Source organism: Myxocyprinus asiaticus, chromosome 2 (genome assembly GCF_019703515.2).
Source record: "Myxocyprinus asiaticus isolate MX2 ecotype Aquarium Trade chromosome 2, UBuf_Myxa_2, whole genome shotgun sequence".
NCBI lineage: Eukaryota > Metazoa > Chordata > Actinopteri > Cypriniformes > Catostomidae > Myxocyprinus > Myxocyprinus asiaticus.
The window spans coordinates 15,564,267-15,580,216 of record NC_059345.1 but is presented as its reverse complement, the minus strand read 5'-3'; the positions used below and the strand labels follow the sequence as shown (position 1 = coordinate 15,580,216).

The window sequence follows — 15,950 nt, the reverse complement described above, 5'->3', positions numbered from 1 at the left end:
TTCAAAATAAAAGTCCCGCTGAAATTAGAGCTTTATTTCACTGGATGTGTGAAACTGAAGAAATTATGACAGAATCATATTACTCCTGTATAAAAGTGTAATATTCAAAGTAGTAGCAATACTATAATAATAACAATAATATAATATTAAATGGTTATATTATTAGTAATATTATCTGTAAGCAATATCACAAAAGCTGAATACCAGTACTGAATATCAGCATGTTGTGATTCAGCCATGGCAGCCTCAGGTAATCAGATTGTTTTTATTTAATGTTTTCATTAATATTGTAAAGCTCTGTTGTACATCTTTTTTGCTTTTTTACCAAAAATAATTATTGATAAATTATTATATTTTCATTTGATCAAAGCTGTACAGTTATGTATTTGATTAAACACAATTTCATCATAACATTTCATTAAAACATTTAACATGGAATCCAGAGAAGTTAAAACAGAAAAGGCTATTTTTATCTATAAGACTTTATGCAGTTCTTTTTGTCAATAATTTTCTGTGTAATTTTATCAAAAATTAGAGTTTTATTTATTTATTTATTTGTTGCTTAAGTATCGAGTTAGTATCGATACTGAGGTACCAGGGCTGGTATCGCACAGGTGCCAAAATTTTGGTGTTGGTACAACCCTAATTATGAGTTCCAAGCACATGAACGATCAAGGTAAGTCATACTTACAAGTGGGAAACTCGGAATTCTAGATGATACACAAGTGGCTGAGATGGGATGTTGGAAGGGGCATGTCGACAGAAAACGGATGATATTGCAAAATATATTTTAACTTCTGTGCGTTATTTTAATAATATGAATTTGTTATATATGACAGCTACTAATGACTCACCTTTTGCAGTTTGTTTTAAGCATATTAATCTGATAGATACCATGCATTTATAAATCATAAATGTCGTAAATAAGTGATGCAAGTCTATTTATTTATGTCTCTGGTACAACAGAAAAAGAGCCTTTGCCGTCATTCATTGTGTATTTATTTTCTTCCATATTTTGTTTCCCACTTGAATGCGTGACATTTCGATGTAATGAATGCCCAACTCAGAGGTACGAGCTTCCCAGGACCACTGAGACCTAAACTTCAGTCCACTTGAAGGCAGCATTATTACCCTAGCTATCACGTTTTTTCATTGGAAAAAAATATTGGCAGCACATGCGCAGTTAACTTTCAAACCCAGGACACGTGTTGGATTCCTGCAAGTTGCAACAACAACATATGTTCGAAAATTCGTGACATGTAATTAACAAAAGCAACTAAAATTGCAACATATTCTAAAAAAAAACAGCCATCTTTCGTACCTTTCTTCGAGTACGAAGAAGGAACAACCTTCAGACTGGAATGCAAATGAGGCGGGTAAACTGGTCCTCTCTCTCATCAATTAGATTACGAGCATCTTCCCACAGCTGACTTAATGATCCACACAATGAAGCTCCCGAAGCCCAAACTCATTATGGTCGTGTCAGCTTGGATCGTGTTTCAAAACATTTCGATGGTGATATTCAAGCATCGTTGGTTTGATGAGCAAAGGTCAATCAGTGTTTTATTTGTTACAGCTTATGCGGTCAGTAGACCTCATGAAAGGCATTACTGAAAACTCATTATGAATACGATGGGTAGTTTGTAGTTCACTGTATTACAAGGAAATGTACATGAAAACATGATTTTAAAGGCTTTTCCTTAAACCAAAAGTTAGATGTCTGCAATTATGGAAGGAGGAACCATATTAACTTGCAAGTATCAGACATAAACCCAAAAATGCATTTCCATATGAACCACAGAACAATTCAGAATCTTGTTTGTTTATTAGTACAGTACTTGAGTGATTGTGTGTGTGCAGGTCCAACTACTGCAGACTGCGATTGCTCCTTTTCCAGTGTCTTTAAAACAATGCATTAACTCTGAAGTGTTTATTTGTGAGAATAACACCTTTCACAATGACAGTCCCCATGTTGTTTATGAGTTGACATTTAATTAAAAATGTAAGAATGCAATAAAGAGGAACAAATAAATAACCTAAGGTTATAATCTTTATAATAGATTCCAAAATATACAGACAAAAAGTAATAAATACTCTGCGAAGCTGTTGGCAAACTGTACTGATGGAGCCTGGTTCCTGCCTGTGAAGACAAATATATTTCATTGTACAATGATAGATTTGTCACAGAGCAAAAGATTAAATTTTTTGCTACCAAAGCATATTTGGTTATAGAGGAGTCAAAGGGTTAGTTCACCCAAAAATGAAAATTCTCTCATCATTTACTCACCCTCTTGCCATCTAAGATGTGTGTGACTTAGTTTCTTCTGCAGAACATAGACAAAGATTTTTAGAAGAATATCTCAGCTCTGTTGGTCCATACAATGCAAGTAAATGGTGATCAGGCATTTGAAGCTCCATAAAGGAGATGAAGTCAGCATAAACATTATTCATCAGACTCCAGTGGTTAAACCAATGTCTTCGGAAATGCACCAGTTGGTTTGGGTGAGAACAGACCAAAATGTAACTCCTTTTTCAGTGTTCATCTTGATGGCAGTCTCCTTGGCAATCATGATTTCTAGCTTGTAATCGAGCTTGAAGTTGAGCTTGTGCCTAGAGACTACATTGGCAAGATGTACAGTGAAAAAGGAAATACATTTTGGTCTGTTCTCACCCAAAACCAACTAGATCGCTTCAGAAAACAGATTAAACCACTGGAGTCATATGGATTATTTTTATGCTTACTTATCTCCTTTTTGGTGCTTCAAAGGCCTGATCACTATTTACTTGCATTGTATGGACCTACAGAGCTGAGATATTCTTCTAAAAATCTTCATTTGTGTTCAGCAGAAGAAAGAAAGTAATACACATCTGGGATGGCATGAGGGTAATTAAATGATGAGAGAATTTTCCTTTTTGGGTGAACTATCCCTTTAAGAATCCAAATAACTACAAGAGAGGAGTTAAAGCTGGTCTTGTATCAGAAGAATAGTTTGAAGTACCAGAGCAGTACTGTTTACCTCTGTGTCCAAGCATGAGGTCATCTTCATACTGTGCCATGCCAAGCGCTTGTCTTTGTTCATTGTCTAGTTCCGCCCACTGCTCCTCTGTCAAGGCACATGCCTGTTCAGAACTCAGCCATGACAGCTGAGTGGCACTAAATACCACCTTTAATGAGAGAAATGTCTGATGAAATTGACTATATGGGGTCAACATTCTCAAAAATTTGATAGCACTGAAATCATGAGCTGAAACCAGTCTTAGGTCAGGCATCTACATTGCATTTATGCTGCAAGACCTAATGCTCATCCTATATTATGTCACAGATAGGTTTTTTTGTACCAACTTGGATGCATAAAAACATGTCTCACATGTGGTTGCTGTTATTCTGGTTGACAGTGTAAATGTCCAGAGAGAAACAAAAATGGCCCATTCAGGGCCACTACAATTACTTATAACTCACAGACAATTTTCTTGGAGGTATCAGGGCTATTGCTGCTGTTGTCAGTCCTTCCATTTGCTCTTTTACAAGTGCAGACAATGCCATGTCCTCAAGCCCAGCTGAGAACAGAGAATCAGTTTTTCTTAGTCCTTTTCAGAGCTTGCCCATTTTGATGCATGTATATTGTCTGATAACCTGATTGAAACTGAACCCCTAGTCAGTACCTGCCAAAGTCCCAATCTCAGTGAAGACCTCAGAGCCCCAGCTGCTGACTGGACCAAAGCCCAGGGGATTGGATAGGCGTGACGTCAGCGCATCGGTCTGCAGCTCAGAACATGGCAGTACCATCTCTCCCAGAAACAAAGCTGCCACACTAATGGACAGAAATGCAATACAGATATATACCAGAAAAAGAGGTACAGCACAATGGTTTTAAGGATTTTGAGGTGACTTCTCCCCTGACCTCAAGTTGAAAGGATCTAGACGGGAAATTTCCAAAGAATTAAAGCCGCAAAGCAGATGTCCAAGGGAAACAAGCTCCACCACACCAAGTTCTTCAGGCTTACGTTTAAGTTGCATCATTATGCCAAGAACCACTGCTCTCATCTGTAAATGAAAAAACTACAAGTGATGTCTCGTCCCTCTATACCCTATGGCTAATTTAATTAGATAATCTATAGAACTTACTTTCTTTGTGCTCCACCCATTGAGGCTTCCAAGATGGGCCACAACAGCCAGATTGGACAAGTTGGCAGCCTGTAGCTCTCTTTCCCCCATCTCAGTCACTATACATCCTAGTTCCAACACCTGTTCTGGTTTGAGCAGCCTCACTGGCTTATAAACCTAAAAGGTAATGGTTATTGTATAAGATTACCTTGTAACCCATTCGTTAATTGTTGAACAACAACATTTGCACAAGTAGTAGTGGCTTAACTGGTCTGAGTTCCCTCCAAAGTGCTTCACGCTGCTCGGCATCAAGTGTGTCATCCTGACCCATGAATTCAACACAAGCTTTCAGCTCTCTCCTATTCATTCGATTAAGCTGATGGGACCTCCAGGCAGAGGGAAACGTCCCTTTAATATCTGCACAGCTTGGGACAGGGCCTAATAAGGAAATACATATGATTTACCTACTAAAGAGGTTCTCACATCTAATGGATTCAGTAACTAAATTCAGCACACATGTCCCACCTCTTCTCATCCACCATCGACCTTTCACAATCCTTTGGATGAGGCTGTTGATCTTCTCTCGTAGTCCTTTCTGGTCCAAACAAGCTTTACCTACTTCACTGTCTTTCCAAAGCCACTGATTCTGAAGAACTTGCTCGACTGTGTCTTTACCTAAATCACCCTTGATAGAAAAATGAAGAAATTCTCCATAAGGATACCCTGCACCAAACTGAGCTTTAATTTAATGAAATGTCTATGTTTCCCTTACCAGTGGTAGTGATCTTATCTGTTGAGGTGAAAGCATGAACACAAGTCTACCCAATTGTTCAACATCTCCCACCTTCCATGTTTTCGGTTCTCTGTCAGAAACAAAAGGGACTTAAATTCAAAGTACAGATGCAACTAGTAGGCTTCTAGTTTAAGGGCCATGCTTGCACAACGAGGAAACACAACTCTCAATTAAGCTTTCCTTAGGTTCAAGCAGAATCAGGACAGAGTGGTTGTCTAACCTTGTGAAGAACAGACAAGGATCAATAAAAAGAAAATAGAACTACTTTGTCTCACCCCATCATGTTACTCCTTGTAAGCAAAGCTGATATTTGTCTGAAGGAGTCAGAAGGCAGGCAATACTGTTTCAGCTCCTCCAGTCGCAGTTTCAGAGCCTCTCTGTCGACGTGAGCTAAAACATCCCTGTCCAGGAAGGGCAGAAGAGGACCAAGCATGTCCATGGAGGCTCCAGTGAGATCATCTTCCGATATTCCCTTCAATGGAGATAGAAGAGCATGAAAAAAAAAGTTGATGTTGATGTGTGTATTGAAACTCCATGAAAACATTATTGGATGAGATAATCATTGGATGATGGATAATACAAATTTACAAATTTCTATAATGGATTTCTTTGCTCCTAGTCACTGTGAATCTATTAAGTGCCCTACTACTTTAGATTAAGTTCTAAAGTGGAAGCAGAACATCTGCAGCTGTTTCGCTCTTACAAGTACTTCGATAGCTTTCTCAGCCAAAGCCATTTGCTTGTGTCGTGGTAGTTGAAGAAAATCAATAAAGTGTTGTCGAACATGGTCCAGTATTCTTATGAGTGAGGAATTAGACAGGTGCTCCAACATGGTCAGTCTGTGAGACAAAATTCAACATTAAGTACACTGCAAGTAAAAGATTGGTCAAATGAGACTTGGAGTCAAACTGTGATCTTACGGTAATCTTGCTGCAAATAAGGGGTCCAAGTCATTTAAATCAGTGTCTGGCCATTTCCTAAGTTCTCTCACAACGCAGTTCCTCTGTTGAAACATTACATTTAGATAACATTTATGCATTTGGCAGACACTTTTATCCAAAGCAACTTGTGGTGCATTCATGGTTTACATTTATGTGTGCAGTATGTGTGTTGCCTGGGAATCAAACCCATGACAATGGCATTGCTAGTGCCATACTCTACCAACTGAGCTATAGGAACTTGATAATGTAAGGCACTACAAGTAAGGCACATTATTTAAAGTGTTGTACGCAATGTTAAACAATTTGACTACAGTATACAGTTATATTACTGCACATTGTTGATTAATCAAAATATTAAAAAACTCTAAGATAAGTAGGCTATAGAAAGATTCTCTTTTATTCTTACCAAAGCGGGTCTAAGTCCTCCTGGTAACTTAGTGATAAACTCCAACAATTCAGTGAAGCCTGATTCATTTACCCAATGTATCAGCCATTCACAGCTCATGCCACCTGCAATACGACCTAAATTTCTTCATTGGCAAAGAATGTTATTAATAACATGGCAGGCTATTACGAGACCTGTTAAACAGACTATCTTAGACCAGCATTAGTTTCTGTGCTGGTAAATGCTGGTTTAGTTAGCTGGTTCACTGGGGAAAATGGACTGACCTCATGCGAAAATCAAGATAATAAAAAAAAAATAAAAAAAAATCAATCAATCTGTTTATTTCAAATGACTAAACTGCCCCCTGTGGCTAAAGCTGGAGCTACAGTCGTGTGCGTGCACAACAGTATTGAGACCGAAATTAAAAAATGTTTTTGTTGTTGTTGTATCTTGGTAGCCTAAGTTCAAAAAGGGATGTGACACAGTGTGGGCGATTTTCAAGGCATGAACTTTTATCGTATGGTGCCACTTGTGCGGAATTCGGCACATTGGGTCTGAATTTGGGTGGAAGAAAAAAATTTCCTCTATAATCATGTTGGAGAAAAAGGGGGACCAGTATGGTCTTTCTGGTGAAGCTGCAAACCATCATGGTGGACCAGCATCTAAACATAGCATATGCTGGTGACCAGCTATGCTGTTCTTTTCAGCAGGGACATACTATCATAAGTGTCAATCATAAAGAATGGTAATGCCTAATACCACTTACATTATTGATTCTCTTGTGATGTTTATGGTCCGATGAATCATTTTGAACAGCATTTGAGCCTGTTGTGTCACAAACAACAAGTGAGTCTGGAAACTGGATAGCCCTTAAGGTTGTATCTGATACACTTTTGGCTGAGACAAAGTCTCTTTAATGTGGGTTATTATTAATTCATATTCTTCGGTGGAGGCTATTGTACTACATTAAGATCAGTTTGCTTGATGGCAGTTGAGGGGCTCAGATTATTAATTTACTGAAAGACTCCAAACAAATAATCTGCCAAAGAACTTGAGATCAGATATGTCTAGCCGGTTCAGTACGGGGCACTGAATGTAAAGTACGGTGTGTTAGAACTGGCTACCCAATTCTTCCACTACTCAAACAAGCATTAAAGGTGTGATGCTTTCATATACTCTTTTTTACATTTAGAGTGAAGCAATCAAATAATAGATGTAATTACAATTTTAAATTATTCATTGTATTCCAAATCTGAATCTAAACATTAGCTAATATACAGTACTGATGCACCTGGATAGTGTCAGCTGATGGCTGGGAAAGTGTCTGCTTCTGAACATTTTATGCCCTATATAGCTTAGCAACATACAAATAGAGTTGTGTTAAGTTTGTGAGCTGGAAAAAAGGCAAGCTTGCTAAAACATTACAGCAACAATAAGTATGTAATGTACCTGTTGATGAGACCAGGGCATATTCTTATACAGAGATATGTGATGAAGGACTGTCTCTGCATTTAGATCTGACATTAATTTTTTTAAGGAGACAGAAGGTAGAAGACACTGCAATTGCAGAATTTTATCTGAAGATTTGCGTTCCAGAGCCTTTAGAGAAACAGCATGTATTAGCATACAGATACAAAAACATTTAGTAGGAACAAATATCAATGTAAAAGTGACACAATCTGATGAATATCGCAAATGGGGACACAAAATGGCATTTCTTGTTTTGTACAGAGAAGTGTGGGTAGTGCGAACCTGTTGGAGGCCAAAATGTACCATAGTACGAAGAGCAGGCTGTAGGTCAAAAAGCAGTGAACTCCAACACCGACAATCAAGCATATCAGCAGACTCTGGTATAACCAGCTTTTTCAAGAAAGACGGCCCCAGGCCTGGGAACAATGGCTTCAATGTGCAGAGTGTGTTGGCACTGAACTAAAGAGGATGGAGACCATGAATATGAGACTCACTGAAGGTCTGTATCATAAATTTGAATCCAATTTATAACAACTTACATTTGTTTCCTCTGCTATTTTGTTCAGTATCTGGAATGCCTGCATTGAAAAATTGGAAAAATTTGTCAATATTTCTAATGTTATACAGTATACAATTTCCCATGACTTGGAATATCATTCTACTGTGATTACCTGTGCAGGTGGGAAAGTTGGCATACGCGGCAGAGTTACAAGATCCAGTAACTCGACTGAGGACAGTGGCTTCAAGAATGAAGCCCCAATTTGTGGCAGCATACCATGTAATGAGGCCATTTCTGAAGCTGATAAAACACTGGCATTTAAAGATTTAAGGACCATTCCAAGCCAGTGCGACAGCTGCGGAAATAAAAACTCTTTGTGAATAAGACATAGAATATTAGCATGCAGTGTCTGCTTAAAAAATGGTAAGATATTCAGAAGATATAGACTCACTCTGCCACTTCCACTAACATGTCCCGCTGATACACATTGTGCCAGCTCTTTCCACAGGGTTGATGAGAGAGTTGAAGAAGACATTAACTGTTGCAATTCGTCTGAATTCAGGTAACATATGAGAACTCCCAACCTGTTGTGAGAAACATAGTGTCTTCTCTTGTATTTGTTCCTTTCTAAGTGTCAAATGAGGTTAAACTTGAGGCTGAACTTGAGCTGTACCTCATTATGTTGTCGCTTGAGAAGTTTTTCCCCCGTTGAAGACAGTACGAAGTACATGGCGCCCCCTTGTGGCATCCAGACTGCTATTCCCCAGCATCTCCATTAAGGGAGTAAGCTGTGTAGGGCACACACTCAAACATTACTTTTGTTGTGTGACATGTACAAAAAGATTCACGTACTGAGGCATTACTTACTTGCTGAGATGTGAGTTGCAGAAAGTGACTAACTGGGAGATGCGGAAGTAGGGGCAGAATGGTGCTAAGGAAGTATGGAGGCCACGAAGGAACATCTCCAGTTAAGCTGGATTGCAACAGCCGTTTTACAAAGGCTTGTTTCTGTGGAGACTTCATCTTAGAGCTGTGATCTCTAATTGCCATCAGTCTGGAGCGAGTGATCAAGAATATGGAGAATGGAATTATGTGGACATTGAGGACTGTATAAAAAAAATATGGTTTCAATTCAATCCACTTACACACTTTCATTGGCCATCAGCGAGGCAGGAAAGGTCATAATGTCAGAGACAGACATGTATGGTATAAACTGAGAGAGGTCGATGAAGAGTTCAGGTGTGACACGAGGAAACTTGTGGATGAAAGCAGCTGTCATGGTCTCCATGGCCTCTTGTTCCTTTGGAGAGACCTGTAAATGATACCTTTTATTAGTTATACAGTATGTATGTACAGTAACACTTTACAAAAAGATTCTATTCGTTAACATAATGCATTAGGTATCATGAGCTAACAATGAACAATATATTTTAATATAATATATATAATATAATATAATAGATAATAAAAATACAATTGTTCTTTGTTAGTTCATGTTAGTTTATAGTGCATTAAATAATGTTAACATATACAACCTTTGATTTTACCAATGTATTACAAATGGAACCTTATTGTAAAGCGTTACCGTATGTACTCTTAAAGACACGTACACCCACTATACAAAGCTCTGAGCGTTTGACAAACAGAAATGTGTTAGATGCATTTTGAGGGTGTAGAAAGAGCTGTGTCTCTTTGAAATCAAGAAAACAAATTTTTGAAAACTGATTTCCAGAAAGTACAACTGGACCTATTACTCAAATATTCTTATTGGTCTAGTGCAGGCCTATTCAACTGGTAGCCTGCGGGACAAATCTAGCCCGTTTGAAATGTTCAGTGGCCTGCGTGAGGTTGTCCGTTGTTTTGGGGCTGTTCACACTGAATGCATTTTGTGTCTGTTGGCGCTGTTTGTGTCCGTTCTTGCTGTTTTTCAATCGTCTCTGTTTTTACAGCGTTTCGTGGAGGAACGCTTTCAGAGTTTGCGCCACAAATAATCATTATCCATAATTTTTTCCATCTGACCCACTTGCCAATGAAGTTGAATAGCCCTGGTCTAGTTGCATTGCAGCACAGCTTTACATTTTCTAAACTCTTAGTAACATGAAGGAGTGTCACTTTTGCACTTTTTGTGTTTTCTCTCTACATCCTTCCAACACAACATACTTTTTGAAAACAATGGATTCGCAGCTTTCTCTGATGCAGTGTAAACTTTAGTCTGTAGGCACTCTAAAGTCCTATTTGGACGGCTTTTATTTTAAATGGGGACGTGGGGTAATTACATAATTTACAGGGGGTAGACAATGATTTTATTGCCGTCTGAATCTGAAATGTTGATGTTTTTCTCCCACCTCCCTTGAGAAAATTCCCGGCCAAATTACCTACTGTTTTTTGACAAACACCAAGGTAGTGTGGTAATTTAAGTGTGAGTTTATAATCCAAAAGCCATTTTCGAAGTCCTTTTTGACCACTGCTAAGTGCTGTATGTTTGCGCTGCGCATGGTAACAGCTCTGGCGGTAATGGACATTTGTGAAAGTTGGAGCATTTTGTAACAGAAATTTTTGAAATCACAATAATAAAATTACGTTGCAGCTCCACCACAGTGGAGTGGGAACTCTTAAGTAGAAAGGAAAGAAAAACCAGAGCCAGATCACGTAAACTTTCTAAATGGTCCATTATTATGGCAGCAATGTAATAAAATTGTAAAATATCATATTTTAATACAGAATTGTTTACTAAATACATTTATACATAGGGTTTGCATGACTACTGGCTGGGTTAATGTCTATCTTATTTAAAAGGTTTAATTTCCACCTCTAAACACTGACAGATCATTCCAAATTATGTCCGTCATTTTGATAGATAAAACATAAGAAAACCATTTTTACCATAGCTCCTCAAATTTCATTTTAACTATCTTTACTGTCCTTGATATGTGGGCTTCTATATCTCCTTGCGTGCGCTTAGGAGAGAGCGCGCAAGCGGCGCAACTGAGGTGATGCAGGTGACAAAAGATGTGTACCCCCACTGACATTTATTTGGCTGCGTTGATAAACGGTCTTGTCCCTATGGTTTCTTGATTCATTTAATTGCTCTTCAAAAGTGTTTTGGCTTGCTCCGTATGTGAAAATGTACACTGTAAATGTCTGCAGCGCTTTGCAGCGCGGTTCTCTCATGCTTTAAAATTTTTATTTTCACTTTAGCGTAATTCCAAACATATTTAAATGCAAATACAGAGGACACAGTTTGTGAATTGATGAATTTCCATATAACAAGCACAACTGTAATCATGTGATCGACATAAAGTCTTGCTCATCCCCCGTGATTTAATTGTCATTCGAACGCATGAGTTTTATCACAGAGGAGCCATGAAAATTTACTTTTACAGACGTCACCCTGAGAAACAATTGCTGTCCGAATAGGGCTTAAGTGATATCTTTATAATCTTTTGGAGTAACATCACCTGAAATTACCTAAATCACAGAGTATTTAGGATGTAATTTGTTTACCTGTGTTGTTTCCACTTGAAGCTTATCCCAACTCTGATGAACATAGGAAAGGAATCTTTTCACAGCGTCTTTTTCTGCTGACAGTACAACGGTGCGAATACTTTCTCTGGGCATCTGTAGGTACTCCTTGAAAAGTATCAGTCACATCATTAGAGATGATGACAAATCAGTATGCCAAATAATAAATATATTTTATTTGTTGGGGCTACAAAAAAATACAAAAAAAAAAGCAAAATCAGCTTAACCAGCATGCATTTCTCATGCTGGTCTAGGCTGCTTTATGCTGGTTAGTGCCAGTTGCTTGCTGGTCTAGCTGGTGGACCAGCATAGCCATGCTTCTCACCAGCCAAAACTACCTGTTGAAACTGAATGACCAGCATGGACTTTCTTGTGAAGCTGAATGTTAACTTCGGTCAGAGAGAATGGGTTATACCTGCATAAGAAATCTTAAAGCGGACGAGTTGCCCTCCTTCTGAATGAGGTCCCACAGGACAGGCTGTTAGGGAGAAAAGCCTTTGAAATTGAATGCATCAAACATTATTACTTTTTTAAGTGTAATTTAACAAGTATTTGCTTAAAGTGAGTAGAAAAGCAACATGTAAATAAATGCTTGACATACACTGAAACAGCTAAAAAGGTCTTCCTTTAGTGAATAGTTTTTCTCTCTCTTGAGGAAGACACTAACAGTGTGGAGTACACTTATGGATGCATCAGGCCTTAGAGTAGACCAGAAAGAAGCATTGTCTTGGAGGCTAGAAAGAAGAATGGCCTGGCTCAGGCCCCGACGCACCTCCCTTTTTCCCTCTTCCAAACCTGCTGAGAGCCCAACCATAAAATCTAAGATTCGAAGCACATAGCTCACTGTAGCTAACCAACCTGTGCGTTCATTCACTACTCCTTCACATAGAGTAAGCATATGAATTGCTTCCTGTAGAATGAGCAAGGGGTTCACACAAAGCTGAGAGGTGTCAAAATCATAGGGGGCTGGCAGCATGTCAAACAGTTGCTGTAGGACACACTTGCTGCCCTGCTTCCCTTCAGATTTCAGACAGTATTCTAAAAATGAAGGATGCTTTCGAACTAGCATGAGGTACAGCGTGGTATTTTTGCAAATGTAATCATTCAGGCCTGCTTTACTGCTGCAAAGCTCAAGGGCCGTGGAGTTAATGAAATTTTCAATATCCCAGTTTGTGTAGTCACAGAGCCTGTCTTTGAAGTCACTGTAAGTGTGATTAGGGATGACTTTAGAGCAGTATTCTGCTGCCCAGCTCCCATCTTTGGGTGCTTGAGATGGCTCGTTACCACACAAAGAGGCAATTAGGGCTGTATCATTGGGCAGAAAACATCTTCTGAAATCTTGTGCAGTTAAAGTTTTGCTGCTCAGCTGTGCTAAGCAATCCTCAGTGGCATCTGTAGGAGTTTCCCTGGACACATCCATAGAGAGCTGAAGACAAAGGTCATCAATGCTTGTCTGGTTGAGGTACTGGTAATCCTTAGTAGCTTCTACCTGAGAAAATTTTAGAGAAGCACACCACAGGGAATCACTATTACAGAATACGTTATTATTGTCTGAAAACATAGCTAACAGTAACACGTTGTACCTGATAGGCATGTTGCAGCCAGAATGTAGAGTTAGCACACACAGTTTTGTTGAACTCATGAGCAAAATATTCACTACAAACATGAACCCAAAGAAAATCTTCTTCTGCTGCAGAGAGGTACCAAGCTGCATCAGAGCAGGTTGCCTGCAGGTCTATCCCAAAATGGCTGACTTCAGGGTCCTGTGAGTCATCCTTTCCCTCAAAGAGATTACAATAAAGGAAAACAGTAAAATTTGAAACCCCCATGAGACCAGGGATTGAGGCATTACATGCAGCTTCCAGAATCTCTGCTGAGGGTAAGAGGTCCAAATCACTCTGCTCATGGACATTTGTCTGGAGCTGGTGTAGTCTAGATGAGGGCTGATGTTTCAAAGTCCTTTTTTCCTCCTGAGAGGGGCAGGACATGAAAGATTGCCTGCTGGGCAAACCTTCTGAGCTGAAGCCCATTGCTTGAGCATTCCATGTCAAATTGTGTCTAATTCCCCTGTACAAAGAGGAAAACAAGACGGTTAATTTCCAAGTATGTTCATTATACAGTTTTAAATAAGTCTGAGATGTCCCACTGTTTCTCATTTTACTTACCATAAAATTAATTGCCTGAGGTCACCTTTACAAAGAAACAGAAGTGAACGGAACAGTTCTGGGTTAATAGCTTATTGATAAAAATCACGTATAATCACAGAACAATGTTGATTCATTGAGGTAAATGGAGAGCCAGCTACTGTATTATACAATTGGCCTTGATGTAATGGCATATTTGTGCACATAATACCAGGGGTGTATGGTTACCAACATAAAAGAAAGAGGAGATTATCTATAGGATTTAGAGTACCAGAGAATAACATGTTCATTGTGATTTTAGTAGTGGTCCATCGCAGTGGATGATTTCTTTCACACTCTATCTTCCATCATAAATCAAACAAGTTCTATCATAAGGAGCAAGTGATTCTCACAAGACAACTAGTGCATCTTGCAGCTAACCCATTATGTGTAGTTGTGTTAAGAGTCTGTTTCAAGGCTGAAAATAAAGCAGTACTACTACTTGCCTACAGAGCATCTTCCATGGTGACTGTACTGCGGTTCTCCCATCATGCTGCTTACATCATCCAGCAGTGTCTTGGTCATATGCAGCACTTTTCTTCTCAGATTACCATACACACTGCGGCCAACATTGTGCAGGAATCCACGTCTGAGGTTATCCATGCCCTGCAGGAGGGAAGGATTATGCTCTGCGAACTGTACTGCCCTTTCTCCTGCATTTGACCTTGATAAAGCTTGGAGAAGCAGTGCTTGCATAGAGGCAAGGCTCTCGGAATCAGCATCTGTTTGGTTCCACAAGTATTGCTCCTCATATAGCACCTCAGGTGGCACAAGGAAGGGCTTAAAACGTCCTGTAGAGAGGGCAGTATCTCTTTGATTGTTTTCCACACTTAAAGGATGTAAACTGACTACAGGTTTCCAGTTCCTGGTCTCCATAAAGCTAAGGAGCTGTTGCAGCCAGTTCAGGTTGAAGGCACAATCATTTTGTCCTTTCAGGACACAGATGAAACCCTGCAGACCTGCAACAGCTTGGCCATAGGTCCCACTGACCAGAGCTTGAAGAACTGTTTCGAGCAAAGCACTGATGGTCTTCCAGTTCTGGGAAATAAAAGTCAAGATGGGTTTTTGTGGCTGCCGCTCAGTAAGGGTCAAAATGCTTTGCAATAACCCTAGAAGTCCATCCCAATGTGGGCTGCCCCTGAGGGACAGAAACAGATCCTGAAGCCTGAAAGTGGGTCGCGGAGGAGCTTTCCCATCCCATAGTCCAAGTGATGTTTCTCTTCCAGTTTGAAGCAAAGAATACAGTAGGTTCTCCCAAAACTGGTCATCACCAAAAGGTTGCTGCCGATCATCTAACTCCACGCTTATCTCCTGGAGGTACATGGAGATGTTATAAAGGAATCCTGAGAGTCTGTTTCGATCAAAGGCTTTGTTTAGAGATGGTAGACCTGTACTTCTCCTTGGCATAAAACCTAGAGACTTGAGACCACCCATTATGCTGCTCACTATAGAATGAATTTGTTGATCTTGTTGTCTTTCTGGTGGTGGCTTTACTTTGTGAGGGTTCCAGCCTCCTCCCTTTCTCCATATCTCCACCAACTCTTTCAAAATCTCTTCCCTTTGGTCCTCTTTTTTTCTCCCTAACATGAGAAGCATTTGTTAATGCAACATGTAAAAGATGAGTGTGTAAAACTTTAACTGTCATACCAACAGACAACATGAACAGCCAATATTGTCTTACCTCTGGCTATGGCTGATATCTGTCCCAGTAAAAGCAAAACCACAACAATTCCCAACTTGCCCATGCTAAGTTCCATTGACCAGCCTTAAGGCAGCATGGAAAAGGTCATTTTGTTGTCGTTGTAAGACAGGGTCTGCATTAGTGTTTATGAGCTGGCGGAGACACACAGAGAGTAAAGTGTCACATTGTGGAGTACACATAAAATCTTAATGACTATCCACTGTCACTTGGCTAATCTTTCACACAGAAAAGTTTGCCACATTAGGTCTGACTAAATTGATTGATAAGCGATGTAGCTTTCAAAATATACAGCTACTGTTGAATGTTAAGTGAATTTCTATCAGAGTTTGTAGTCAGTTCAGTTTTGTCTC

The 15,950-nt window shown here is 39.4% G+C and overlaps 2 protein-coding genes across 2 annotated transcripts in view; one reads left to right on the top strand and one right to left on the bottom strand.

The window, feature by feature from the left end:
• Positions 1 to 15,950, top strand: part of sdhaf2 (succinate dehydrogenase complex assembly factor 2) — a 487,549-nt gene that overhangs the window by 130,558 nt on the left and 341,041 nt on the right. The window lies entirely within an intron of this gene.
• On the bottom strand, positions 1,709 to 15,674 carry LOC127450721 (stereocilin-like). The gene is given in 30 exon segments (XM_051715032.1): positions 1,709 to 2,140; positions 3,018 to 3,165; positions 3,461 to 3,558; positions 3,664 to 3,812; positions 3,903 to 4,045; positions 4,127 to 4,282; positions 4,374 to 4,543; positions 4,631 to 4,790; positions 4,878 to 4,968; positions 5,174 to 5,370; positions 5,602 to 5,737; positions 5,819 to 5,901; positions 6,246 to 6,369; positions 6,991 to 7,049; positions 7,674 to 7,823; positions 7,977 to 8,153; positions 8,234 to 8,272; positions 8,366 to 8,548; positions 8,645 to 8,777; positions 8,867 to 8,903; positions 8,906 to 8,981; positions 9,061 to 9,247; positions 9,339 to 9,505; positions 11,698 to 11,823; positions 12,131 to 12,193; positions 12,317 to 13,204; positions 13,299 to 13,782; positions 13,881 to 13,905; positions 14,345 to 15,478; positions 15,580 to 15,674. Coding segments are annotated over 30 exon segments (5,748 nt in total). The 5' UTR covers positions 15,656 to 15,674; the 3' UTR covers positions 1,709 to 2,051.